The sequence below is a fragment of the Danio aesculapii genome, chromosome 23 (assembly GCF_903798145.1).
Source record: "Danio aesculapii chromosome 23, fDanAes4.1, whole genome shotgun sequence".
Classification (NCBI taxonomy): Eukaryota; Metazoa; Chordata; class Actinopteri; order Cypriniformes; family Danionidae; genus Danio; species Danio aesculapii.
Genome location: NC_079457.1, coordinates 4,873,512 through 4,901,100, shown reverse-complemented (window position 1 = coordinate 4,901,100; position 27,589 = coordinate 4,873,512). Strand labels below are relative to the sequence as shown.

At 42.3% G+C, this 27,589-nt stretch overlaps 1 protein-coding gene across 1 annotated transcript in view; it reads right to left on the bottom strand.

Annotated features, from left to right (window-relative positions):
* dlgap4a (discs, large (Drosophila) homolog-associated protein 4a) overlaps positions 1 to 23,482 on the bottom strand; it is an 80,555-nt gene extending 57,073 nt beyond the window's left edge. Inside the window, exons 1-4 of the mRNA XM_056448746.1 lie at positions 23,171 to 23,482; positions 19,852 to 20,682; positions 16,422 to 16,660; positions 516 to 672 (exon numbers count right to left, since the gene is read on the bottom strand). Coding sequence (XP_056304721.1) covers positions 516 to 672; positions 16,422 to 16,660; positions 19,852 to 20,682; positions 23,171 to 23,467 — 1,524 coding nt within the window. The 5' untranslated portion in view covers positions 23,468 to 23,482. The remainder of the gene's footprint in view (positions 1 to 515; positions 673 to 16,421; positions 16,661 to 19,851; positions 20,683 to 23,170) is intronic.
* Between the last annotated feature and the right edge of the window lie 4,107 nt (positions 23,483 to 27,589).

Sequence of the window (27,589 nt, the reverse complement as noted above, 5' to 3'; positions counted from 1 at the left end):
AAAAAGGCTGAAAGAAGGTTGAAAACCCCTGCTTTAGGGGTTGCTAGGTTGCTTCTAAATGGTTTGCAGAATGTTCTAAAGTTGCTATGTGGCTTCTATGTTGTTTTGGGAGGTTGCTAGGGTGTTGCTATGTGGTTATTAAACTGTTTATGGGGCTGTTACAGTTCTTCAGGGATTGATTTGTGTATTTAGGGATTAATATGGTGATGTTACATGGTCACTAAGGTGCTCTAGGGGTTACTGTTAATTGGTTTGCAGAATGCTGCTATGTGATTTCTATGGTGTCTAGGGGATGTTCTAGGATGCTGATATATGGTTACTAGGGTGTGTTGCTAGGGTGTTTTTTGTGTTTTGAATTGCGATGTATGCATTCAATTCAAGTTTGTGAGCTTTTGAGAGCTTCCATTGGCATGATAAGTACCAATCTACATTGTATTAAACCGAGTATTGAAAACTTGCTCAACAAAAACAGTGATGCTTTAATAACTTGCAGTAAATAAGTGAATGTTTGTGACCTGGCTCATGATAGATCCTCTTCCCAGTGTGGCGCAGCGCTGACTGAATCCCCCATCGGCATCCCAGTGCTGTAGAGCTGCATCCCCGGGGCCCATTAGACAGTCCAGGTTGTCCAGGCTGCGGTTGGTTGGCACCTCGCACAGAGACAGCATACAGCTGACAGAAAACACAAACACAGGAGAAACGTCAGATAACTTTCTGAAACCTTCACTTCCCTTCTCACAATAACATCTGAGTTTAGTTTTAGTGCTGTCAGCAGATATGTTTCCATCCAAAGGTGTGAATTAGATGTATGCACAAACTGAAATATTGCACAAAATATCAGCAAATAAAGCAGCCTTTCCATCCAATGAGTGAAAGAGGACTAAATCATCCCTTACTCATAAACTGGCGTCAAATAATAGACAGAAAATGTAGTTTTGTGCAGAAGGAGAAGCCACTGTGGGCCTTTTCTTCTCTAATAAATGAGTTGCACCTCAGAAGATGAAACATTATGAATGCAATACAGTGGCTTTTGGAGGCGTGAGACGCTCTTTGGAAGCGCAGACAGATGCTCAAGACAGTTCTGGAGGGAATAATAATATGATAATAGTAATACTGAACCACTGTGATGACAGACTTTGGCTGAGGGGTTTTAGAAATGAGCAAAACAACATTTCAGATGCTTTACAATGTGCTTTGTTTATTAATGTCGTCCAATCATGCACAGTTTACCATCACATGATCTATTAAAACAAAATCACATTACTTCTGTGACCTGCATGCTAGAATTTGTTCTTTAAATGGATTTCATTGTAGATTATGGACTGTTATGCAGGTCTGTGTTCATTTATTTGATTTATTTGCTATGGTTGTGTGCTTTCTGTGCTTTTTTGTAGGTGGAGTTTGCAAACGGCTTGTCCGGATTGGCTGACGCCAGTGAAGTCACGGGGGATTCCCCGTATATATAAGGCTGGCTGTAATAGGTGCATTTGACTTCATGCAGCGCTGTGCAGATCGATCGAAGTCTGTCTTAAAGCGGTGCATGCTGGTTAGAAATTTTGTCCGGATTGACGTGCGCCGACGCCACGTGACTGTCACATGTGGTATTAAGGTACCGCGACAGCGCTCTAAGATCAGATGACTGATTCAGACCGTGCAGCATCTGAAGAGCGACTGCACGAGCTCTGATGACGACACCGATATTACACGATTGGCTGAGTTCACTGCATTATTGCACAACTTCCGATTCAAAAGTTTCTAAACTAAAAATTCACTTTTCATACCCTCTCTATCTTGTACACATCAGTCTTATTAAAAGACTACAAATATTTTACTACAGTAATTATGTTTTGTTAAATAATGGGGTAAGGCTAGCTTGTTTGCTTACGTTTATTTTTGACCTTTTTAATACAGACTATTTACTACATTCAGCTCCATGAACGATTTAAATGATATAATTTAGTGAATAACCTAAATATTAACTCAAATAAGCCTTACAGACTTGTAATAAAATAATTATCATCATTGATTCTGCCACCCTAAAGCTTTCTTAACAAATTATGTTAAAGAACTATTTCATTAAATAACTATAAAATGATTTTTAGGATTATAATACATGTATATGTGTATATATATATATATATATATATATATATATATATATATATATATATATATATACACATATACATATACATATATATACATACATATATATATATAATGTATATATATGTATATATATATATATATATATATATATATATATATATATATATATATATATATATATTTATATATATATATATATATGTATATATATATATATATATATATATATATATATATATATATATATATATATATATATATATATATATATATATATATATATATATATATATATATATATATATATATGTGTGCGTACGATATATGTTGATGTTACCGCTGGGATCGACGACAAGACTTTTGTCAGGTAGTGTAAGGATGATGTTTGTGGTTGCTCCAAAACTCAGAAATGGTCTCCCCTATAATGTGAGATCTTCTCCCACTCTGACCATTTTTAAATCTAGACTTAAACACTATTTTTATTCTAATGTTTTTACATGTGTGTAGATATAGACCGTTTTGAGGGATGTAAATAAAAACAAGGGTCCCAGCATATTTCCTGTTTTACATTTTGCATTTCTATAGCTTCTGAGAATCCAAAAAAGAGCCCCATATTGATAAATAATGTTATGATAGCTGTATTTAACATTACGTTATGATTAAATTGCCTCTTGTTACAGTAATGAAATAGTTTGACCACATTGAAATCGTCTATAGTTGTAGTTTCACAGCCTAGATTATATTGTGTTTAAATGTGCTTTATAAATAAATGTTGCTGATGTTGTTGTTATCAGATTAAAAAAAAGTATGCTACTCAGTTGTATTCATAAGTTATGCAAATTTATGCGCATCTTGGCATTAACATCAAGCATTTTCCTTTTTGCGATATTCCAATATGCACATAACAATAGGTGGACGGAAACATGGCTATAGAGTGAGGTGCAAGAAGTAGCTCAAATATTAGTGAGGAGTGAGGATTGATCCAGCATTCAGGTGTTTTTTAAGGGGGAAATTTCAGGACAGTGCTGTTATTCTCCACAGTGAGGATGATCGGGGTGGTCTTCATTAGAGCTGAAGCACTGACCTGTGCAGCAGCGGCTCTGATCCTGCGCTCTGCATTGGAGAGCAGAGTCTGGAATGCTGCTCCCGCATGAACACACATGGACTCTGTCTGCTAGTGAACCCACAGGGAGAATCTGCTGTTACACCGATTAATGCCATCCTAAACAAAAGTTTGTTCTGACATAATTGAAGTGTGTGTACTGTGTATATTTATTAGGTGTATATAAAATACACTCATGTATATATTTCAGGACATGTTTATTTATGTTTAGATATAAAATTGATTGTATATGACAAATTCAGCGTGATCTCACGAGAAAACGTAAGTATTTTACGTTTTGTCAGTTTAGTGGCTAATTCGTACGAATTCGTACGAGTTCAGTCGTACGAAATTGTATGACTTTTAAAAAGGAGGCGTGGCACCTAACTCCACCCCTAAACCCAACAGTCATTGGGGTATGAGAAAATCGTAGTAAATTGTACAAATTAGATCATACGAATTCGTACGAATTAGCCACAAAATCAAAAAGTTACGAATTGCGGTGAGATTGCGTTGGACAAATTCTATACACAGATAAAGTCAGAATTATTCGTCCTCCTGAATTGTGAGCCCCACTGTATATTTTACCCCAATTAATGTTTATTTCAACACATTTTAAACATAATAGTTTTAATAACTCATTTTTTAATAACTGGCTTATTTGATCTTTGCCATGATGACAGTAAATAATAATTTACTAGATATTTCTCAAGATACTAGTATCAGTGGCGGTTCTTCAGGGATGTTGGGGGTTTGATGGAGGGGTTATCAAAGCCCCCGTGTCAACAACCTTGACCTGCCCCCCATCTGACCCCCTTAAATTTGGACGCGGAGAACACCAACACTTTTGGCTGCAATGCACAATTTGTCCTGTGGTGGCAGTGACCATTATCTTGTGTCACAACTAAAACGACAGGAAGAAGCAAGATCAGTCATTGGTAGCAGACTGTGAAGCTTAGCTGCGTCAAAGAGCTTAGAATGACCAAGAGGCAAAAACTTTGAAGCTCAATATCTCCAAATCATTCAGAGTGCAGACAGAACCTTATAATTCCAAGGTGAAGATTTGTCAGAAGTTAAGCCCCAAATTGACCCAGGTAATAAAACAAATTAAATTTCAGTCATGTTCACATTTTAAATACAAAATATATATGAAAATGTTCACTCTAGGAAGATGCAGTGGCGCAGTAGGTAGTGCTGTCGCCTCACATCAAGAAGGTCGCTGGTTCGAACTTCGGCTGGGTCAGTTGGCGTTTCTGTGTGGAGTTTGCATGTTCTCCCTGGGTTTCCTCTGGGTGCTCCGGTTTCCCCCACAGTCCAAAGACATCCACTATAGGTGAATTGGGTAGGCTAAATTGTCCGTAGTGTATGCGTGTGAATGAGTGTGTATGGATGTTTCCCAGAATGGTTGCAGCTGTAAGGGCATCCGCTGCGTAAAACATGGGCTGGATAAGTTGGTGGTTCATTCCGCTGTGGCAACCTCAGATTAATAAAGGGACTAAGCTGAAAAGAAAATGAATGAATGAATGTTCACTGTTGATTATATTAGACTTTTGTTTTCACTAGCGATTTTAAAACTTTTAATATAGGAAGTCCTCGGCTATGCAGAGGCTTTGAGTAATTGAGTGTACATGGTTTTTACATTAGGAAATGCAGTCTTGAATTTACAAACAGTCAGCAAATACTAGAGAACAGATGTAATACATTGATAACATTTAGTTTTCAGTCACTCTCATGTAAAAGGAATATTCAACTCGTTTAGGTTTGCCTTGATTTTTGTTTTCATTTTTCAGTAATAATAATAATAATAATAATAATAATAATAATAATAATAATAATAATAATAATTCCTGACATTTATATAGCACTTTTCTGGACATTCAAAGCACTTTACACATCTTTACCGGGGGCAAATCTCTTCATCCACCACTAGTGTGCAGCATCCACCTGGATGACGTGACAGCCAGACCACACACCAGCTGATTGGTGGAGAGGAGACAGAGTGATGAAGCCAATTATGATATGGGGATGGTTAGGAGGCCGTGATGGACAGAGGCCAGTGGACAGGAAATTTGGACAGGATGCCGGGGTTAAACGTTGAAGGACATCCTGGGATTTCTAATGACCACAGAGAGTGAGGTCCTCGGTTTAATATCTCATGCAAAAGATGGGGCTCACTGAGCGGTATAGAGTCCCTATCAATAACGCTAGGTTACTTGCGTAACCCCGGTTCTCTGAGAACAGAGCGAGGTATCTCACTATGGGAAACGCCTCAGGCGTGACAGACTGTGGAAGCACCAATTACACCACGTCCGTCCGAGGACGGACAAATCACAGCTCGCGATTAGGAGCCCACCCTCTCCTTTATAATCCGCTGTGATTCCCCGAATCGGCATTCGAAGCACGCTCTTCCCGAGTGTAATGCATGAAGGGAAGTCTGGTGAGATACCTCGCTCTGTTCTCAGAGAACCGGGGTTACGCAAGTAACCTAGCGTTCTCTTTCAAACATTCGCTCGGTATCTCACTATGGGAATGATATATACCACTCCCGTAACGCATGCTTTCCGAAGTCCCGGACAGAATCGGTAGAAAGACAACCTTTCAAGCTTATAAGGGACACACATTAAGAACCGCGTGAGCCAATGAAGGCGCGGTGACGTCAAGGCGGTAAAACCTGATAAATGTATGCGGGGAAGACCAACTTGCCGCTTTACAAATATCTCTTACCGAAATCCCTCTGAACAAAGCCCATGAGGTAGCGATACCTCTTGAAGAATGAGCTCTTAAACCCTCTGGGGAACGAAGACCCCTAGATGTATAGGCCAGTTCGATCGCCTCCACTATCCAGTGCGAGAGCCGTTGAGATGAAACAGCCTCACCCTTACGGCGAGTGGCCCATGACACAAATAACTGATCGCTTCTCCTAAACGATCGCGTCCTGTTCACGTAGAGGCGTAACGCCCGTACGGGACACAAAGTGTGTAACTTACTCTCCTCCGCTGACAAATGCGGAGGGGGGTGAAAGGCATGCAACTCAATAGCAGAACAGTTATAAGCAGAATCACTGACCTTGGGAACGAATGCCGGGTTTGGTAGCAGTTTAACCCTGTCATCATCCCGGCTAAAATCCATGCACGCTTGATGCACCGACAAAGCATGCAGCTCGCTCACTCGCTTAGCTGAGACTAGAGCGAGTAGTAAGGCCGTCTTCAGTGATATGAGCTTAATAGGAATATCCTCCAGAGGTTCGAATGGGGCTCGAGTTAAAGCGTCCAGAACGAGAGATAGATCCCATGACGGAACCAGCCGTTTCACCGCTGGTCTCACGCGCTTCACTCCTTTCATAAAACGGCATATAAGGGGGTGCCGTCCCACTGAAACCCCTTCGAACCCTACATGGCAAGCGGAAATAGCGGCCAGGTAAACTTTAATGGTAGAGAACGCTCTCCCATTATCCAGTAAGCTTTGCAAAAAGCAGAGAATATCTCTTACCGAGCACTGGAAGGGGATAAGCCCTTCACTAGTGCACCAGTCCTCAAACACACGCCATTTCAGGTCGTACAGTGAGCGCGTTGAAGGAGCCCTAGCGCTCTGGATAGTGCTTATGACCTCCCGTGGAAGCCCGAGAGCATTTAGATTTAACCCTTCACGGGCCAGACCCAAAGGTTGATTTGTTCTGGGTGAGGGTGAAATATCTGTGCCCCCGCTTGTGACAGCAGGTCCCGTCGCAGCGGGAGCGGCCAGGGCTCTCCTTGCAGAAGTTCGGCGATCTCTGCCAACCACAGCCTGCCCGGCCAACGGGGGGCTATTAGAAGGAGAGACAACCCGCTTTCTCTTACTCTGTCCAGGGTGGGAGAAATTAGACTTAACGGTGGGAATGCATACAGCAGCACGTTTGGCCACGGGTGCGCCAGCGCATCCACACCCAACGGCGCATCCTCGTCCTCGAGAGAGAAATACAGCGGACATTTTGCGTTTGCCCGCGAGGCGAAGAGATCTACGGCAGCCTTGCCGTACATCTCCCAAATTTGATTCACCACCTGCGGGTGGAGAACCCATTCTCCGTACGTCGGGTTGCCCCTCGACAGAAGATCCGCCCCCACATTTCTGACTCCCGGGACGTGCGTCGCGCGCAGTGAGCTCAAGTGAGCAGCGATCCAGACAATCAGCTTGCGCGCTAGATTGTGCAGCTGCAACGATCGCGTTCCCCCTTGGCGGTTGATGTACGCCACCACCGTTGTGTTGTCCGTCCTGACTAAAACATGAAAACCCTTCAAGAATGGTAGAAAATGTTTTAAAGCCAGAAAAACTGCCATCAGCTCCAGCATGTTTATGTGAAGCTCGCGCAGTCGGTGTGTCCAACGACCGTTCACCGATCTGCCCTGAAATACGGCTCCCCATCCCGTTAGGGATGCGTCCGTAGTGACGACTTTTCTCAGAGACACGCTCCCCAGCGGAGCCCCTGATCGGAGTATGCAGGGTTTTTTCCAGTGGTGGAGAGCCATCACACACTCCGTGGATACCCGTACCCTGCGCGCGAGGTGCCTGCGCGGGCACAGGCGCTTCGCGGAAATCCAACGCTGAAAATCTCTCATCTTTAATAAACCCAGTGGGATCACAGACAGAGATGAAGCCATCATGCCCATCAGACGGAGACAGGTTCTGAACGAGACCAGGTTTCCTTTGCGAAAATGGGTCAGGCATAGACCGAACGCCGTAATCCTTCTCTCCGAAAGCATGGCGCGGTAAGTTACCGAGTCTAGGCGCAGGCCCAGATACTCTATCTCCTGGGACGGAATCAGCTGGCTTTTGGCGTTGTTGATTCTGAATCCCAGCCTTGTGAGATGAGACGAAAGAGTCTCTGCATCCCGCTCCGCGCGCTCGCGTGTGTGGGCGCATATCAGGTAATCGTCCAGATAAGCGGATATGCGCAGACCCTTGTGTCTCAGCGGAGACAGCGCTGCTTCCATGCATCTGCTGAACACCCGCGGAGCTAGACTGAGCCCGAATGGAAGAGTAACAAATTCGAACACTTCGTTCTGAAAGGAAAACCTGAGATATTTCCTGTGTGCTGGATAGATGCTTATATGAAAGTAAGCATCCTTGAGATCGATCGAGGCGAACCAATCGCCCCGGCGGATCGAACGAGTGAGAGCTCCTACTGTGAGCATCTTGAATTTGTACTTCCTTAAGTGCTTGTTTAAAGCACGCAGGTCCAATATTGGGCGCAGACTCCCATCTTTCTTTGGGATTAGAAAGTAACGTGAGTAAAAACCCGTCTGAGTTTCCTCCACTGGAACTCGTCTTATAGCTCCCTTCCCCATGAGGGAGGATATCTCTGCCTCCAGCACCTGAGCCGAATCCTCGTTTGCCACAGATGCTATAACCCCGTTGAAAGGAGGGGGTTTTCCAGCAAACTGAAGCCTGTAACCCCTGGTTACGGTTGCGAGGACCCACGGGTGCGGAGAACACTCTATCCAGGCCTCCGGGTGAAGAGACAGAGGCTGCTGCCGAACCGGCCCCACTGATGGAGTGCTGGCGCCCTCTTGTGGCCAGAGAGAAATTTGGCCAGGATCTGTTTGGCTCAGAGACTGGCCCGTCTCTCGGCTTTGAGCTTTCGCTTTTCTCTGTGTCTTTATTTTGTTTTTGGCTTTCTGCGCCCTCGGCATTGAGCCTGGATGCGACAGGGCATTTTTTATTTGCCATGAACACAGGGAATGAAGTGCTTTGTGACAACGCACTTGCGAACGTGTGCCTGAACTCGGCAGACCGCATGGTGGCCGAATGCTCTGCACATGAACTTGTGGAACTGCCGTCGGCAATCCACGGAACATTGTGTGTTGAGGGGAAGCTGAACTGGCCTGAACACAACTCTGAACCATTTCTCCGCCCAAATTCCACCTCCTCAGCATTTTTGCGGGTGGGGAAACAACCGTGGCGGACTGTGGAGAAGACATCGCAGAAAACCCTAGGTGCTGCCCGTCTCTCCTCTCCAAACATAGCGTCCTAGGAGTCCCTCTTCTTTTTGGCGGAGGGGTTAGCGGATCTGGACTTTGCAGCCGCTGCCGCGAATGACTGCTTTCCCCATGGCTTAGCGTTTGGAGCAGCGGGGGGGCGAGCCGTCTGCTCTGTGCTGTGGGGTTTAGGCGGTCTGGACGCACTGACAAATTTTCTGCCCTGCGTCGGAGGAATGGGCCGAGTAGCAGGAACAGGAGGACGTGATGTCCTTTTACGAGGCAAGCAGAGGTCAAAAGTCTCCTCGTCCTTCTTTTTAAGGTCGCATCTCTGCCTCATCGACGCGACCGACTGACCGAATAACCCACTCGAGTCTACGGGAGCGTCGAGATAATCCAATTTTTCCCTGTCCCCGATACTCGAGAGATTCAGCCACAGCGATCGCTCGCCCGCAACGGCGAGAGCCATGGTACGGCCGGAGCTTTGCACCGCCCCGCGTGAGGCGCGCAGATTGAGGTCTGTAATGTTGCAGATCTCTTCCCAGACTGCCGGGTTTGGATTGCCGGCGTCCAGCTGCGTGCCAAGCTCCTCCAATAATTCGGCTTGATAGGCCGTCAGCAATGAAGTGACGTTCAAAGCCCTCACTGTTAGCGCCGAAGATTTATATATCTTCTGATACATGGAAGCAGTGAAGCGTTCCATTTTACCAGGGAGGGACGGTGTGGCCGATGAAACAGCAGCCCGCCTGTTTGGATGCAGGTGAAGAGCCACCGTCTGCTCGACCACTGGAGGGTTAGAGAGCCCTAGTCCCTCCATCTCGCTCACGTCGAGTGACGAGTAACCCTTGACGGGCACGCGGTTGGTAAAGGGTTTATCCCATGACCGCTTCATCTCAGTGATGCAATCTGGGAGAGCGGGAAGTAGTTGTTTTGCTGGGGGAGCGCGGGGAGCGAGCCTTTTCCCGTCATACACATCCCGTTTAACTCCTGGATGACCAGGAGTCACAGGCCACGCCACGCCGAGCTTGGCGGCAGCACGTTTGCAAACCTCTGTGAGGTCGCAATCCACCACGGTCGACGCCACCTCACCGCTTTGCGCGCTAGTCGGCCTGGATGTGTGGGAAGAAGGGCGGATGACATCCTCCTCCTCATCGTCCGGCTCATCTCGGAGGAGACGGGCTAGTGTCTCATCATCCTCCTCCTCATCCCCTTCCATCTCATCCCCGCCCGCCAGTAGCTGCTGGTCGAACAGCGGCTCATACATGGGGGATTCTACCTCCATGATGTCCCCCCACGAAGCAAGATCCCGCGGAGGAGAGGATTTGGCGTCATTAGCTGACGACGGAGCGGCAGAGAGGACCGGATCATCCTTGGAAGATGCCGCCACTCGAAGCCTTCTCTCCAAAATCCTCATCGGCATTGCCTGGCAGTGCACGCAGCTTTCGGTGTTCGCCAACGAGGCCTGGGCATGCTTCGCACCCATACATGCGATGCACATCGGATGTGAATCCCTGCCCGAGATCATAAATCCGCACGCTGACGGACAGGAGCGCGAAGAGGCCTCCTTCCCCTTCTCCACTGTGACTTTAGACATGGTGAGTCAAAGTCAGAGTTAGCTCGTCTTAACGCGTTAGCTATATCAGTTGCTGCTAGTAAAAGCAGTAAAAAAAAAAAATACTCCGTAACGAGCAAAGAACCCACGACAGATTCAGATGACTGAGCTGCGTTCGGCAACGTTAGCCTTGACGGTACGTTTGTGAACAGAGCAGCGCAGCCTGGGTGCTTAAGGAAAGTCTTCACGAGGAAGAGTGCTAGAATGCCGATTCGGGGAATCACAGCGGATTATAAAGGAGAGGGTGGGCTCCTAATCGCGAGCTGTGATTTGTCCGTCCTCGGACGGACGTGGTGTAATTGGTGCTTCCACAGTCTGTCACGCCTGAGGCGTTTCCCATAGTGAGATACCGAGCGAATGTTTGAAAGAGAACTGGGGTGTTAGGACCCACACAGACTGCAGGTTGAGCACCCCCTGCTGGTCTCACTAACACCATTTCAGGCAGCAACCTAGCTTTCCCATGTGGTAGTGACATAAAGGCACGAGTCTTCAAAGACATGATGTTTTTAAACAGTAGTTTAACTAACTAATTTCGAATAACTTTGTAGAGAATCAATATTATATATATATATATGTCTTAAAGGGGCTAATAATAATGACCTTAAAATAATTTTTATTAATTGACTGACGCTCTAACAAATGGTTGACGATTATTCTGTTTTAAATAATGACTGGTAAAGTCGTTTAAAGAATGGCTGTTTTTAATAATGGTTTACACACACACAGCATTGTTGGTTTCCAAAAAATAAAAAATAAATAAAAAAATCAAGCAAACATAATCCTGTTGCACTACTTGGACACTTGATTTTGGTTTAATTGCAAAAAAAAAAAACAAGAAAACATTTTAAATGAGAATTTGAAATATTGTATGGCACATTTTAAAAAATAAAGATGATTTAGTATTCAAAAATGTTTTATTTTGAGTATTTTTTTAAATAAATTGGTCTTACACTTCATATTTTCAGATTTTTCATAATATATGTATGAAGCCCAATACTTTTGTCTAATCTGACATATCAACCATCTGGTCGAGGTTAAAATTTTAGAAATGATGAGATGTGTTAAAAATGTTTTGAGTGTGTTAACTAGCGACATTAGGAGTTAAGAAATGCAATCCTAACACTTTTTTTCTTGGTGGGGAAGTTAAAGGGTTAAAAACTGCTCTTATTCAAGGCAAACTATAAGGAATAAGACTTAGAATAAGACATAATATGACTTCAGAGAAATAATTTTTTATTTTATAGTAAAAACTGTGGAAGATTTCCTTGGTGTGTTAAAGATCACTTGGGAAACATTACTTTAACTAAACAGGAGGGCCAAACAAATTTGACTTCACTGTATCTGTTAAAGGGCACATAGTTTACCTCTTTTTTCTGATTTAATATTAATATTATGGTTCTTCTGAGTGTGCCAGTTTAGGTTCAGTTTGAAACACAATTCAGATTTTTTTTATTATAATGTGTTAAAAAGTGTCATGTTAGGGGCGTGTCCACAGTTCGCTGATTTATGGGTGTGTTGCTTCACATGTAGACTAGTTTCGGCTTCCCGCCCAACGTAACAAGGGGGCGGGACCATGAGCTCACCCACTCTGCGTTTGCAACAGAGTCTGACAGGAAGACTGCGAAGGGAGCTGGAGTGAGAGGTACAGCATTCAGTCGTACATGTACGACTCTGACACAGACCAAGCAGAGAGTACAAAATCATTTGCGTCTTTGTACAGTTTTACAGCCAACTGTGTGTGCCGAGCTTGAACACAGAAACTAATAACCAAGCACACTGAATTAACTTTGACTGAGGCACCGGATGCGCCGCTCGAAGCCGCGACACGGCACACCAGACACTCTCTGTGGCGCGGCAGAAACATGAAGTGTCCTGAATCGTCGCGCCACGCATTTTTGAATTCTAAACATAGGTTTCTGCAGCGGTCCGCGGCGCCCAGCCGTCGACTTGAGTGTACCCTGATAGAAACCTATGTTTAGAATTCTAAAACGCATGCTAGTTAAGATCACAGGGAGCTTCTGGGATCGCGAGAAATGCAAACGGCTGAAGTATAAGGTAGACTCGATGAGAAGTACACATGTTTGCAAACCTACCTAAAGATACAACCAATAATTCCGATTAGAGCGATAATGTGGAGAATATTGATCTTGTGTTGAGCCCAATGAGCCTTGCACGTAATAGAGTTAGCGTGTTCCTTTAGTGATATCGCTTCGACTCACGCTGAAAATGGCGGACGTGAATCAACAAACTGAGGATATGATGACGCGCCTGTCAATCAATATTGGTGGGCGGGGGGACCGCTCTCCTACGTAAAGTTGCGGTCGGTTTGAAAACCGCTCCAATTGGTCCACCGTTTTTTATGTTGTTAAATTGAAAAAAAAGCACTGGGTGTGCTTATATCACCCCAATATGACGGTCTATACACCATACATGCACATATGTCTGTCCAAACAGCTTGAAAAGTAGATTTTTTACCAAAGGTGCCCTTTAAAGTTTACAGGTGTGAAAGTGTGCCTTGATGTACTTGAATATTAAAAATTATTTATACCATAATTGTTATCCCACTGCAATACAAAGTTACTAGTCAAATAAATTTACACGGACAATTCTTTTGAGTTTAAGGTATTTGATTAGCTTATAAAGATTGCAGAGTGATGCATGAAAAAAAAAATGTCTTGGAATAATCCTTTCAGTAGTTTGTGATGTACTGTATGTTAAAGCGTGCCCTCTAAAAGTACAGATTCCACATATCTCTCCAAGTTGCTCAGGATTAAAATAAAGCTGAAAAAGTGTCTTAAAGTCTTAAATAATATAACATTACAAGTGTCCAATCTGTGCCCTTCTTCATTTATTTATAAAATGTATTTGTATTTTATTTTGCACTTTCATTTGTAATACTTTACAATACTTTGCAATGCTTGCAAGCTTATTTGTTTAAATTTGAGTAAATATTTTTACATTTGTATTATAGGTTAAATATGTTGCAGTTAATACAAATTTACACACTTAAATCATAACTTTTTTTGTGCTTTCTTCTCTTGTTTTTACACCATAGGCTCTATTTTTTATAATCTCGCCTAGGGCCCCTTAATCCCACAGGCTGGCACTGATTAGGCAAGTTAATATAATTAGTCAAGCCAGCGTATAACGATGGTTTATAATATTCCCAAAAGTTTGGAATCACTTGAGGGTGAGTAAATAGTGATTAACTTGTCATTAAGGTGCTTTAGGGGTTAATAGGTTGTTGTGAAGTGTATATTATTAAGACACTGTCACTTCATTATCATATTTAAGCTTTTTGCACTGTAAACTGCTCTGCATCTGCACAGCTCTGGTTTGCACTGCTTTCCATGAGCCGTTAAGTCTAATTGTATTGTTTACAATTTTTATTTTTACTTATATTTTCAGATGATATTATATGTGTAATTGTATTCATTGTAATTTCTTTTAAAATATCTACTTTTTGTATTAATATTATCTGGTAGGCACCTAGGGCCTGAGAGTAATGCGATTTCGATTCTGTGTATGTCCTGTACATGTAGTTAAATTGACAGTAAAGCTGACTTTGAATTTGAAGAGGTTTGCAGAATGCTGCAATGTGGCTACTAGGGAAGTTGCTGGGGTATATGGTGTTCTGAATCTCCATGTAAGGCGCATTATTAACTTTGTGAGTTTCTTTTTCCATCACATGAAGGCTGCTTCTGATCTACTCTATGTCTGTTTCCTTTGACATAATGTGTACCAATCTACACTGTATTGAAGAATGGAAAAAGAGTCAATTATTAAGAATTAAAAAGTGCTCAACAAAAATAGTGATGCTTTAATAACGTACAGTCAATAAATAAAATATTCAAACTGCAAACTTAAACACTGATACCATTTCAAATCAAAAATATAGTCATTTTTCTTCGGAGTCATGTTTGACGTGTGAGCAGTGATTGTGGATCATCCTGCAGTTGAACACTTCTGATGGAAAGCTTCTCATCAGCCTTATCAACCTGTAGACATGCTGCCATCTGCTGGTCACAGTCAATATTATGATTTGATTTATTTATTTTCGAACAGAAATATCATACATAAAATATCAGTAACAAAAAATACATTTAAACATGGTGGAAAATAGAGTGGGATGAAGCACAAGCTTATTATTTTCCCACCCCATTGCCACATACATCATTCGTCTATTACTTAAACTTATTTCTTCTTTTACTCATCTATTCTTATTAGATCAGACATATTTTATCCTTTTGGCATCTTTGACAAATTATATGTTAAGCCTTTGACAAAATATACTCCTGAAAAAGCATCAGGCGCTGACAAACGTCACTTAGGCTTGCATGTCTTTCATCAGGGGTCGCCACAGCAGAATAATTTGACCCTCGTGATATTCAAAATGATAAAGAGAGGATCTCAAAACCATAAAACCACTGATACGTTTAAATAAATAAGATAAATAATAAACAATTAACGTAAATTGTAACTGAAGACAAAACACTTTTAATCAACTCATTTTCATCTAATTTAATTTAATGTACTAAAACATTCAAATAAAAAATAAATGACGAATTAAAACTCATTTTCCTTCGGCTTATTCCCTTATTTATTTATGTATTTATTACCTAGTCGCTTATTTATAACAACGCACAAGAGTAATGCAAGACTGTAATAGATTAAAGAGCCCATATTATGGGTTTTTGAAAATGCCCTTCCATGTAGTGTGTAACACAGCTCTAAGTGAAGTGAAATATCCAGCTAAGGCTTAAATCTGTAAGTGTACAGTGTTTAAAACTATTGATTCATCTATAAAAGAGTCGACTCATAGTGCTTCAAACGAGTCATCTTGATAACGAGTCATTAGGTGTTTCGCGATGACGCAGCTACGAAACACAAGTAGTTGCACGCGCAAACCCGGGAGATTTGAAACCTGCGGCCCCGCCCACTAACAGAAAAAAGTCACTCACACACAAACACACACACACACGCACACACAGACACCGGTGGAATGAAGTCAGGCTGTGCAGATGGATACTATCGACAGCCTACCCAAAGATGAAAGCTCAGCATTATAACATTCTGGAAACTACATGCTTACAAAGAAGACTTCACCAGTTTGTTAAAGGAAGGATCAGTAAAGACTGTCAGAACAAGGATCAGTGGATCATGAATCAGTTTCTTCCCCCATTTCACCAGTGTAAGTACGTGCGATTAAAACTGTTGCCTCGTTTACTCTAGCTTGCAAATGATGTATTTAGTTGTGTTTTGTTACTTGTAACCGCGTGTACTGTATCAGGTTATCCCTCGTATCGCGTGTAAAGCCACGTTGAAAACGCGACGCGTGCCGCTTTGTTTACGGATCGTCAGCTGTTCGACCAATCGCAGCAGGCTGTCATCAGTCCAATCAGCGCAGATTAGCTTCGCGTTGAGGACGGGTTTGGGAACAAATGAATCACTGAACGATTCATATGGGAGTCGCTGGGATAATTAGGTAAAAATAAATGCAGATTATAAGACCATGAAAGTGTTTTTTGACCTTGCATGCATATTAGACTGTTGTTGGAGACCCTTACAACCTAAATATGACCCTATTTCATGTACAATATGGGCTCTTTAATGTTGGCAGCAGTGTTTGTGTGTGCGTTGGACTGACTTGCGTGGCGGCAGCGGCGGCTGTTGTTCGCTGAGCGAGTGCTGCGTGGCCTTCATGTAACTCTGGCGTCGGGCTGCGCTTTTGGGCGAGGGTTTGGGTGAAGGCGGCCCGTCTGAGTCCTCGCTGTCCTCGGTGTCGCCCATGGCTTTGACGTAGCTGCCGCTGCGCATCCGTCTGCAGGGGATCTCACCCTCGGCGCCTGCTTTACCTAGAGTCCCGCTCCATTCTCCAGTAGGCACCTGCACACACACAAATATATATATATAGTTGAAGATTTATTCGCCCTCCTGTGATTTTTTTTTTCTTCTTCTTTTTTAAATATTTCCCAAATGATGTTGAACAGATTCAGGAATTTTTCACAGTATTTCCTATAATATTTTTTCTTCTGGAGAAAGTCTTATTTGTTTTATTTTGGCTAGAATAAAAGCAGGTTTTATTTTTTTTTTAAACTATTTTAAGGTCAATAATATTAGCCTCTTTCCCAGTGATGTGATGCAGCTGAAAGGGCATCCGCTGCGTGAAACATATGCTGGATAAGTTGGTGGTTCATTCCGCCGTGGCAACCCTAGATTAATAAAGAAACTAAGCCGAAAAGAAAATGAATTATTATTTTTAGCCCCCCCAAACCTTTTAAAATAGAAAAGATAGCTTCATCACAATAGAGATTCACATAAGATAGCTTTCATTACATATTGCAGGATTGCATCTAATTAGGATACAGTGTTACACTACATGTTATTCACAGATTTAAAATTAATTATAATTATATTTTACAATGAACACTTATGGATTTACTATTATTTTTTAATTTTAATGGTATTACTCATGTCATTTTCATCCGCTTATCCATGGCCGGGTCGCGGAGGCAGCAGACTTAGAAGTGAATTCCAGACCTCCCACTCCCCAGACACTTCCTCCAGCTCCTCCGGGGGGATCCCAAGGCATTCTCAGGGCAGCCGAGAGACATAGTCCATCCAGCGTGTCCTTGGACTTCCCCAAGGCCTCCACCCAGTGAGACATGCCTGGAACACCTCCCTAGGTAGGTGTCCAGGAGGCATCTGAAACAGATGCCCGAGCCACCTCAGCTGACTTCTCTCGATGCGGAGGAGCAGCGGCTCTACTCCAAGCTCCTCCCGGGTGTCAGAGCTCCTCACCCTATCTATAAGGGTGCGCCCTGCCACCCTGTGAAAGAAACTCATTTCGGCTGCTTGTATCTGAGATCTTGTCTTTTTGGTTATGACCCAAAGCTCATGACTATAGGTGAAAGTATGAACGTAGATTGACTGGTAATTTGAGAGCTTTGCCTTTCGGCTCAGCTCCTTCTTTACCACAACACTCTTCCACTCTCATTCACAAACACAATCACGCACTATGGGCAATTTAGGTCATCCAATTCACCTATAGCGCATGTGTTTGGACTGTGAGGGTAACCGGAGCACCCAGAGGAAACCCACGCCAAAACAGGGAGAACATGCAAACTCCACACAGAAATGCCAACTGGATTAGCCGGGACTCAAACCAGCGACCTTCTTGCTGTGAGGCGACATCGCTAACCACTAAGCCACCGTGCTGCCCGTTATTTATTATTCATTCACTCATTTTCTTTTCGGCTTAGTCCCTTTATTAATCTGGGGTCGCCACAGCGGAATGAACCGCCAATATATCCAGCACATGTTTTATGCAGCGGATGCCCTTCCAGCTGCAACCCATCTCTGGGAAACATCCATACACACTCATTCACACTCATACACTACGGACAATTTAGCCTACCCAATTCACCTGTACCGCATGTCTTTGGACTGTGGGGGAAACTATAGTACCCGGAGGAAACCCACACAACCGCAGGGAGAACATGCAAACTACACACAGAAACGCCAACTGACCCAGCCGAGGCTCAAACCAGCGACCTTCTTGCTGTGAGACGAAAGTTCTAACCACTGAGTCACCGTGTTGCCCAATATTTATTATTATAAAATTTTATTATTACTGTTATTATTAAATAAAGAATATCTCACATTTAACTTGTGTATTATGTATCTACTAAATATTTCACTTACATATTTGACATTTTAATATATATTTTTGTATATATTTGATTTATTTGTAAGGATATTTTGTGGTAATTGTTATTGGATGTAATATTCATTCATTCATTCATTCATTCATTCATTCATTTTTCTTCAACTTAGTCACTTTATTCATCAGAGGTCGCCACAGTGGAATGAACCGCCAACTTATGAGGCAACAATGCTAACTGCTTAGTCACCGTGGCTCCCGTTATTTATTATTTGTAATTTTTAATTATTAATTTTATTATTGTAATTATTATTATTATTATTATTATTATTATTATTATTATTATTATTATTAATTAAACATAACAGAACATTTTATTATTGTATTCTGTATTTACTAAACATTACACTTACATAATGTACACTTTAATATATATTTATATATTTATATATTTATTTGTAATGATATTTTGTGGTAATTGTTATCCACTTATTAACATAATATATAGTAAAAATATCTATTATTAACATTATCCTTTGGGGCGGCACGGTGGCTTAGTGGTTAGCATTGTCGCCTCACAGCAAGAAGGTCGCTGGTTTGAGTCCTCAGGGTGCTCTGGTTTCCCCCACAATCCAAACACATGCGCTATGAGTGAATTGAATATACTAAATTGGCCGTAGTATATGAGTGTGTGTGTGTGAATGTGAGAGTGGATGGGTGTTTCCCAGTACTGGGTTGCGGCTGGAAGGGCATCCACTGCCTAAAACATATGCTGGAGTAGTTCATGGTTCATTCCACTGTGGTGACCCCGGATAAATAAGGGACTAAGGCGAAGGAAATTTGAATGAACATTATCTTTTATTTCAGGGTTTCCCAACCCTGTTCCTAAAAGCACACCAAGAGTACACATTTTCAACCTCTTCCAAACCAAACACACTTGAATCAACTCATCAGAACATTAGAAGAGACTCCAAAACCTGAGGATAATGAGTCAGATAAGGGAGACATCCAAAATACGTACTGTTGGTGTGCCTCCAGCAACAGCGTTGGGAAACACTGTTTTATTTCACTTAGTGAAATAGTGAAGCACAAATCACAGCTGGTTTCTCATCATTAGTAAGCCAATCAGATCCTTCCAAACTCACTATAAATAGCCCAAATAGCATTACCCCCTCATCTTCGTTTTTTAAGAATCCCCCCATCCACCCCATCTCCACCTTTCCTCCTTTACCAGGAGGAGCTCTTGAGAACTACCTGATGTAGTCAGGGTCCACTCCAGGGACAGCCTGCCAAACCTGCTATTATTATCAAGCAATATCTAAGTGTGAACTCTTGAATAATAAAATAAACATGTCTTATATAATATATTATCATAATGACACCTGTCTGTCATTGCCTCATGTGCGTCTCTGACCTGTAGGAAGTTGCAGGTCATCTCCTGTCCGTGGCAGGACTTGGACTTGAGTAGCGTGCGGTTGACGGTGGCGGAGCTCTTCTGCAGCACCTGTCTGGCCTGACTGAGGGTCAGTGTGGACCAGGAGCCTCTCTTCACCAGCTCTGCGTGCTGGGCTCCAGCGGGCGGCAGACTGACCTGTGCTTTCAGCTCTCCGCTGCTCTTGGAGGATTTGAGCGAGGCGATGGTGTTGTAGCCCTGCGGATGTGGTTTTAGCGCCGCCTGGCTGTCGGATACAGCTCTACCTAGTGTCATCATGCTAAGCGGGTTACGATATGCCACTGCTAGAGGCCCAGCAGTGGGTTGAGCTGGCGGGTCATCCTCTAAACCATCATCTGAGCTCCAGAAGCCGGAGAGATTGGGTCTCGGGCGGCGTTTGGTGCCTTCGGTTTTTGCACGATCTTTGCTTTTGCTTCGTCTGCCAGTTTTGTCGCCGCTCGTTATGCTGCCGGCTTTAATTGCGGACACCTCTAGGGATTGTGACTTAGCGAAGAGCTTCTGCACAGACTGCACGAGGTTGCGGATGCGGCTAGGGCTCTCACTGCGCGGTTTGGAGCCGCGGCTGCGCCGGTGGAACTGTAGCGTGCTGAAGCCGTCGCGCTGCAGTGGTAGGTGGCGCTCCAGCTGGTCCAGCAGATTAGCCGGCAGCCGGTTCATCTTGGCCGCAGCCGCGGATGAGATTGTGGCTGTACCGCTGCTGATCATTGCAGGAGCGCCGAGGCCCAGACCCAGACCCATGGACATGGAGGAGGTGAGGGTGCCCGAGCGACTGCCCGTCTGAGCCACACAACCCTGCGGACACACAAACACACACAAAGCTTCAGAATGCTGCAGACTATGGTGGGACGGTTTACAAAATTAGGTTTGTATCACAGTTCGGTGCAGGGGAGGATTTAACCGATTAGTGATGATCTGTTGTGAGACTTTTTGGAGCAGTCGGCACTTCAGCTTGGAGACTATTTGATTTCTGGTTATCGCTGATTTAGCATGTTGTATGGATATCATTAAATTAACTACACTTTTAGTACAAGTGAGCAGGAGGCAACTGGACTAATTGGGTATTAGTTAACCCTGCATCCTCTTACTAACTTCAGTGTTGAGGTCTTGTCTGTGAGAAACACGTAAACCCTGGTGCGCATTGGGTCCCTAATGAACGTACAGTGCATCCGGAAAGTATTGATAGCACTTTTTCCACATTTGTTTATGTTACAGCCTTATTCCAAAGGGATTAAATTATTCTATTTCCTCAAAATTCTACACACAATCCCCCATAATGACAATGTGAAAAAAGAGTTTTTGAAATTGTTGCAAATTTATTAAAAATAAACCTGAAAAATCACATGTACATCAGTATTCACAGCCTTTGCTCAATACTTTGCTGATCCACCTTTGTCAGCAATTCCAGCCTCAAGTCTTCTTGAATATGATGCCACAAGCTTGGCACACCTGTCTTTGGGAATTTTTGCCCGTTCCTCTTTGCAGTACCTCTCAATCTCTATCAGGTTGGATGGGAACTGACGGTGTACAGCCATTTTCAGATCTCTCCAGAGATGTTCAATAGGATTTAGGTCTGGGCTTTGGCTGGGCCACTCAAGGACATACACTGAATTGTTGTGAAGCCACTCCATTGATATTTTGGCAGTGTGCTTTGGGTCATTGTCCTGCTGGAAGATGAACTATCACCCCGTATTGAGGTCAAGAGCGCTCTGAAGCAGGTTTTCATTCAGGATGTCTCTGTACATTGCTGCATTCATCTTTCCCTCTACCCTGACTAGTCTTCCAGTTCCTGCTGCTGAAAAACATCCCCACAGCATGATGCTGCCACCACCATGCTTCACTGTAGGGATGGTATTAGCCTGGTGATGAGTGGTACCTGGTTTTCTCCAAACGTAACGCCTGGCATTCACTACAAAGAGTTCAATTTTAGTCACATCAGACCAGAGTTTTTTCTGATGGTCTGAGAGTCCTTCAGATGCCTTTTGGCAAATTCCAGGCGGCGAGTGGCTTCCGTCTGGCCACTCTACCATACAAGCCTGATTGGTGGATTGCTGCACAGATGGTTGTCCTTCTGTAAAGTTCTCCTTTCTCCACAGAAGAACACTGGAGCTCAGACAGAGTGACCATCGTGTTATTAATCACCTCCCTGACTAAGGCCCTTCTCCTCCGATCACTCAGCTTAGATGGCCGGCCAGCTCTAGGAAGAGTCCTGGTGGTTCCAAACATCTTCCACTTACAGATGATGGAGGCCACTGTGCTCACTGGAACTTTCAGAGCAGCAGAAATTTGTCTGTAAAGTTCCCCAGCCTTGTGCCTCGAGACAATCCTGTCTGGTCTACAGACAATTCCGTTGTCTTCATGCTTGGTTTGTGCTTTGACATGCACTGTCAACCCTGGGCCCTTATATAGACAGGTGTATGCCTTTACACATCATGTCCAATCAACTGAATTGACCACAAGTGAACTCCAGTGAAGCTGCTGAAACATCTCAAGAATGATCAGTGGAAACAGAATGTACCTGAGCTCAATATACATCTGCACGCCAAAGGCTGTGAATACTGATGTACATGTGATTTTACAGCTTTTTTATTTTTAATAATTTTGCAACAATTTCAAAAAATCTTTTTTTCATTTTGTCATTATGGGGGATTGTAGAATTTAGAATAAAAAAATGTATTCTCGTGTTCGTGTGGGTTTCCTTCGGGTGCTCTGGTTTCCCCCACAGTTCAAAGACATGCGGTACAGGTGAATTGAGTAAACTAAATTGTCTGTAGTGTATGTGTGTGATTGAGTGAGTGTGGATGTTTCCCAGTGATGGGTTGCAGCTGGAAGGGCATCCGCTGCGTGAAACATATGCTGGATAAGTTGACGATTCACTCCTGAATCAATAAATTAATCTAATCCATTTTTGGAATAAGGCTGTAACATAAAACGATTTGGAAAAAGTGAAGCGCTATCAATACTTTCCGGATGCACTGTATAACTGAAGAGTATGGGATCACATGTAAATCAAAACACTAAATTGATTAATTAATGAAAATTGTGACCCAATCCTGATTAGAAATACAACCTAAATTTGACCGTCAGTTAAAATTGGAGTCAGATTGAACTCGGAGTTGAAAACAAATAAATAAATTCTAATAAATAACCAAATTCTTTTCAGAAGCTCTAAAAGGGCTTACACACATTTACCCTTCGACCATTCATTAGATTCCATTGTTGGGCTGATAGAATGGAATGTTACACCTGGAAATATGAAAAGAGCCCATAACATGGTGTGTACCTGTGTGTATTCGCTGTGCTCCTGCGGGCCGCTGTAGTGCAGGCGAGGGAAGGTGCTGCTGTTGCTCATCTGGTTATTGAGCGGCAGCAGGCAGTCGGACTGAAGCGCCGCCGTCGGAGGGGACACTGGGAAGTGATGGAGATGAGGGTCCAGAGTGCCATAATGGTTGACACCGGGACTCAGGAGGAAAGTGGCGTGGGGATCCGGAGCCAGGGGGCACAGCGGCTCCTGGGGGCCTGCCGTGGGGTCGCAGGTGTCAGACAGATGGCGGCTACGATTCGCCCCTAAGCTTTTCATGGTCGCGGCGAAGGGTGCGTCCTAAAACATGCCACCGCCTGAGGAAGAGAGTCAACGGCCCTGGAGGACGACACCTGGAGCACAGAGAAAACACACACAGATATATAAGACCACAGCCAGACACAGGAAAAGTTTCTTTCCTCAGGCTGTCTACCTTATGAACAGTTACATCTATGCAAATGTTATTGTATTCCAACTGATTAGAGGTGCTTTACAAGCCGCAGGGACCGATCATTGTTTTCATATTTCACTATTCTTTTGTTTAATCAAACATAATTCACTGTGTTTGGACCACATCAGACGTATAAAAGGATTACTTATGCACATCACCTCAAAAACAGAGGGGAAATGGCCCTGAAGGGCACAGCATAATGTAAGAGATGACAGCTGTCTGTGCTATCTGGGGCTGCTTATTAATCATAAATGTATTGTTTTCACTTCTGCGCTATGGAAACACCTCGATTCATTCGACAACCGTTTGATATGTGAATATAATTCAGTAAAAAGAATGCTAGAACCAAATGAGCACTGGCAAGAGCTTTCATTTAAGCTATAACTTGTACATGCGTCATATATGAACCATATGAAAAATATGAAAATGAACCAATGTTCAATACCCAGCTCGGGTATCCAAAATACTGTGCATTTAAGTGTAAATAACTTTTGTACAGTAGAATAAAAACCAAAGTGATGCATATGTGCATAAAATATAGCTTCTACACTTTCAAACGAAACCACTTAAAGGGGTCTGGTGGAATGCTAACCCTTTAAATCTTAAAGCGAAAGTCGATGACGTCACGCGGAGTTTAAGTGGTTAATAATCAATTTAAATTATGTAATAAATAAATAAATAAGCTGCATTAATTTGCGCCTTGGTACAGTAGGTACGCGCAGTGCACACAGCCGTATGGCTGCAGGTGCCACTGGGTTAAGTTGAGTAAACTCAGTGTGGACAACATGCCGCTTGAATATCGATGTCACTTAAACTAAATCTTAATATATGAAAAAAATAATTTAATTAGCTCCAAATGTTTCTCTAAATTATTCTGATAAAAAAAAAAACAAATGAAAAAACATCAACTTTCTATTAAAGTTTCTTTTAAACTTTCTATTAAACTTTCTTTTAAAGTTTGCACATATTCAATGCACTACATTGCACTGATTCACTTATTTGAACTGTACATACCCACTGCACATGGACACTTCTAATTATGTACACACCCACTGTACATATACAGTTGTAGTTATGTTTATCTATCTGCACACTCCTGATTATTAATAGCATCCTGTACATATATTCATTTATTGTAAATCTGTTCATAGCTAATACAACCTGTATATAATGTTGATAGTACATCCATCTGTAAATATCACCATAGTTTTTCTATAACTGCACTTTATAACTTATACCTGTATCCTGCACTTGCTGCTATTGCACTGCTGGTTAGAGTGAAACTGCATTTCGTTGCCTCGTACTTGTACATGTGTAATGACAATAAAGTTGAATCTAATCTAATCTAATCTAATCTAATCTAATCTAATCTAATCTAATCTAAATACAAATCTGGTTTATTTTAACAGTTGTAACAGTATAAGGTGTTTGGCGGGGGAAAAAACGGGCTTAATCAGATTCTGTTCCTCAATTTAAGACATGGTTAACTTATCTTACTCAAATATTGCACATGGAAAGAGTCCGTTATGGAATTATTGATAATCTTGCTAAGTTTTACAATATATGGCAACCATTTCTTGATCACCTGCACCAATATAATGCGGATTCTGATGCTTAAAATGCTCACTACCCCATTGACTGTCTCTTTGTATTTTCATTGAAACCATTTATATGCCCTAATTGTTTTTAATGTGTATTTTTCTTTAATATTTTTTTTTTATTATCTATTTTTCTTTATTTTAATAAATATAACCATTATTTTCTTTGTATTATAATGCTTATTCCTTGTATTTTGTATTATTGTTGTGTTCCTTGGTTATTATTGGAAAATGTAAAACTAATAAAAACACTTGTTAACCCCAAGCTAGTATTCAAGCTAGTATTTTGCTAATTATCGAGTCAAATATTATGTGCTGTCATCATAGAAAAGACAAAACAACAGAGTTAGAAATGAACAGTGCGTAATTTGTGAATTGCAAGTTCCCGGAACAGATCGCGGTAACGGATCCGGCATGTTACCTGAGGATGGAGAGGTGTCGCGCACGAAAGTGGATGGCGGAGGGGTGTTGCGGACAAAGAACGAAAGTGGAGGGAGGGACGGGCCAAGATGGCGCTGAGGAAAGTTGTGATTTCGTAAGCTGAGGAAAAATCGGGTAATTCTCACAAATAATCCAAAATAATCTCACGAAGTTACTGACGATTATCGACAGGTTGTGAATGGTTGTTATATTTGATTGACTGCCGACGCTGAAGTTAGGTCATAGTTTAATTGCACGGTTGTGACGATGGCTGAAGATCTTGGTGCAGAGATGGATGTTGACACTACAACTGAGAAGAGACGTTTTAACGAAACTCACTCATATGCATGTAAAGTTAAAAACGGAGGAAGTTGTGATTCTTGTCCAAACACACCAAGAAAAAATCAACCTTCCAAAAGACCAAAAAATGCCACTGTCCTATCTGGCAATCAAAGTGAACTTTCTCTTAGTGAAGTACAGGAGAATATCATTCGAATTATCTCAGAGAAGATCAACGAACGATCTGACCAGCTTGAAAAGATGGTGAAAGAAAATTCTTCCAACATTGAAGCTTTAGGTAAATCCCTTACTTCCGTGCATGATGATGTAATGGTTTTGCAGAAAGAAAATGGGCTGCTAAAAAGTGCAAACAACCTCTTGGAAAAAAAAGTAAAGGAAATGAACGTGAAAATTCATGACCAGGAGCGGTACAGCCGCAGATGGTGCCTGCGCTTGTATGGAATGCCTGAACAAACTAATGAAAATGTGAAAATGAGAGTCATGGATGTATGCAAAGAGGTGGTTTCAGAAACAGACAAACAGGTGGTAGCAGACGGTTTGGATGTGGTGCACCGCCTGGGAAGACTTAAAACTTCGGACGACGGAAGAAGGGCGAATTCAAGAGCGGTGATGATACGATTCATTTCCCGTACAGCCAGAGATTTGGTCTGGAAAAGCTCAAAAAACAACGAGTATCTGACTACCAAGAGGATGCGGTTTAAGGAGGACCTGACAGCTTTTGACCTAGAGGCACGGAGTCGTCTTTGGCCGTTTGTTGAGAGAGCAAGAAAGGAAGGCAAGAATGCATACTTCATTGGCGCGAGAGCTTTCGTCGACGGTAAAGAGATTCGTCCCGAAGAAAGCAATTGAACATAGATTGGTCGTCTTGTTATAATATGGTAATCCGTGGTATCTTTAGGACAGACTTATTTTATTTCAGCGAGAGAGAAAAGAAAAAAAAACTGATTTTGAGTTTAAAAATCTGATGTTTACAGAAACTGAATGCAACGGTATTTTTACCCTTTTGTTGTTGCTGTTCTCTCTCCGAATTTTACACGGTGACATTGTGGGTTAATTTGTGGGAATCCCGTTATTTGAAAGTTTAAAGTCTAGAGTTTTATTTACTCTTGTTGTTCTTTATAATCCTTTGAACATTTATGTCTTTTTCTTTGTTTTCTATCAATGTCAGAGGTATTCGTGATATCTTGAAGAGAAAAGCTTTATTTTTATATTGTAAAGAAAAATGTGTAGATTTTTGTTTAATTCAGGAAACGCACGCATGTTCTTCAGATGCAATATTTTGGAAAAACCAGTGGGGAAAACAGATTTGGTTGTCATTTGGCAGTAACCGCTCAGCGGGGGTTGCGATTTTACAAGATAAATTTACAGGGCAAATATTAAAATTTGAAAAGGATGATTGTGGTAGATGGATATTACTTGTTTTAGACAAGGATAATGAACAATTTATATTAGTCAACTGTTATGCAACTAATAACAAAGTGAATAACGATATGCTTTTTTCAAATATTGAATCTAGGATTCAACACTTCATTTCCATATATCCTTCAGCCAAAGTAATTTGGGGAGGAGATTTCAATACAGTGTTTAATGAAACCATTGATAGATGGCCTCCTAAAACTAAACCGGGTCCTT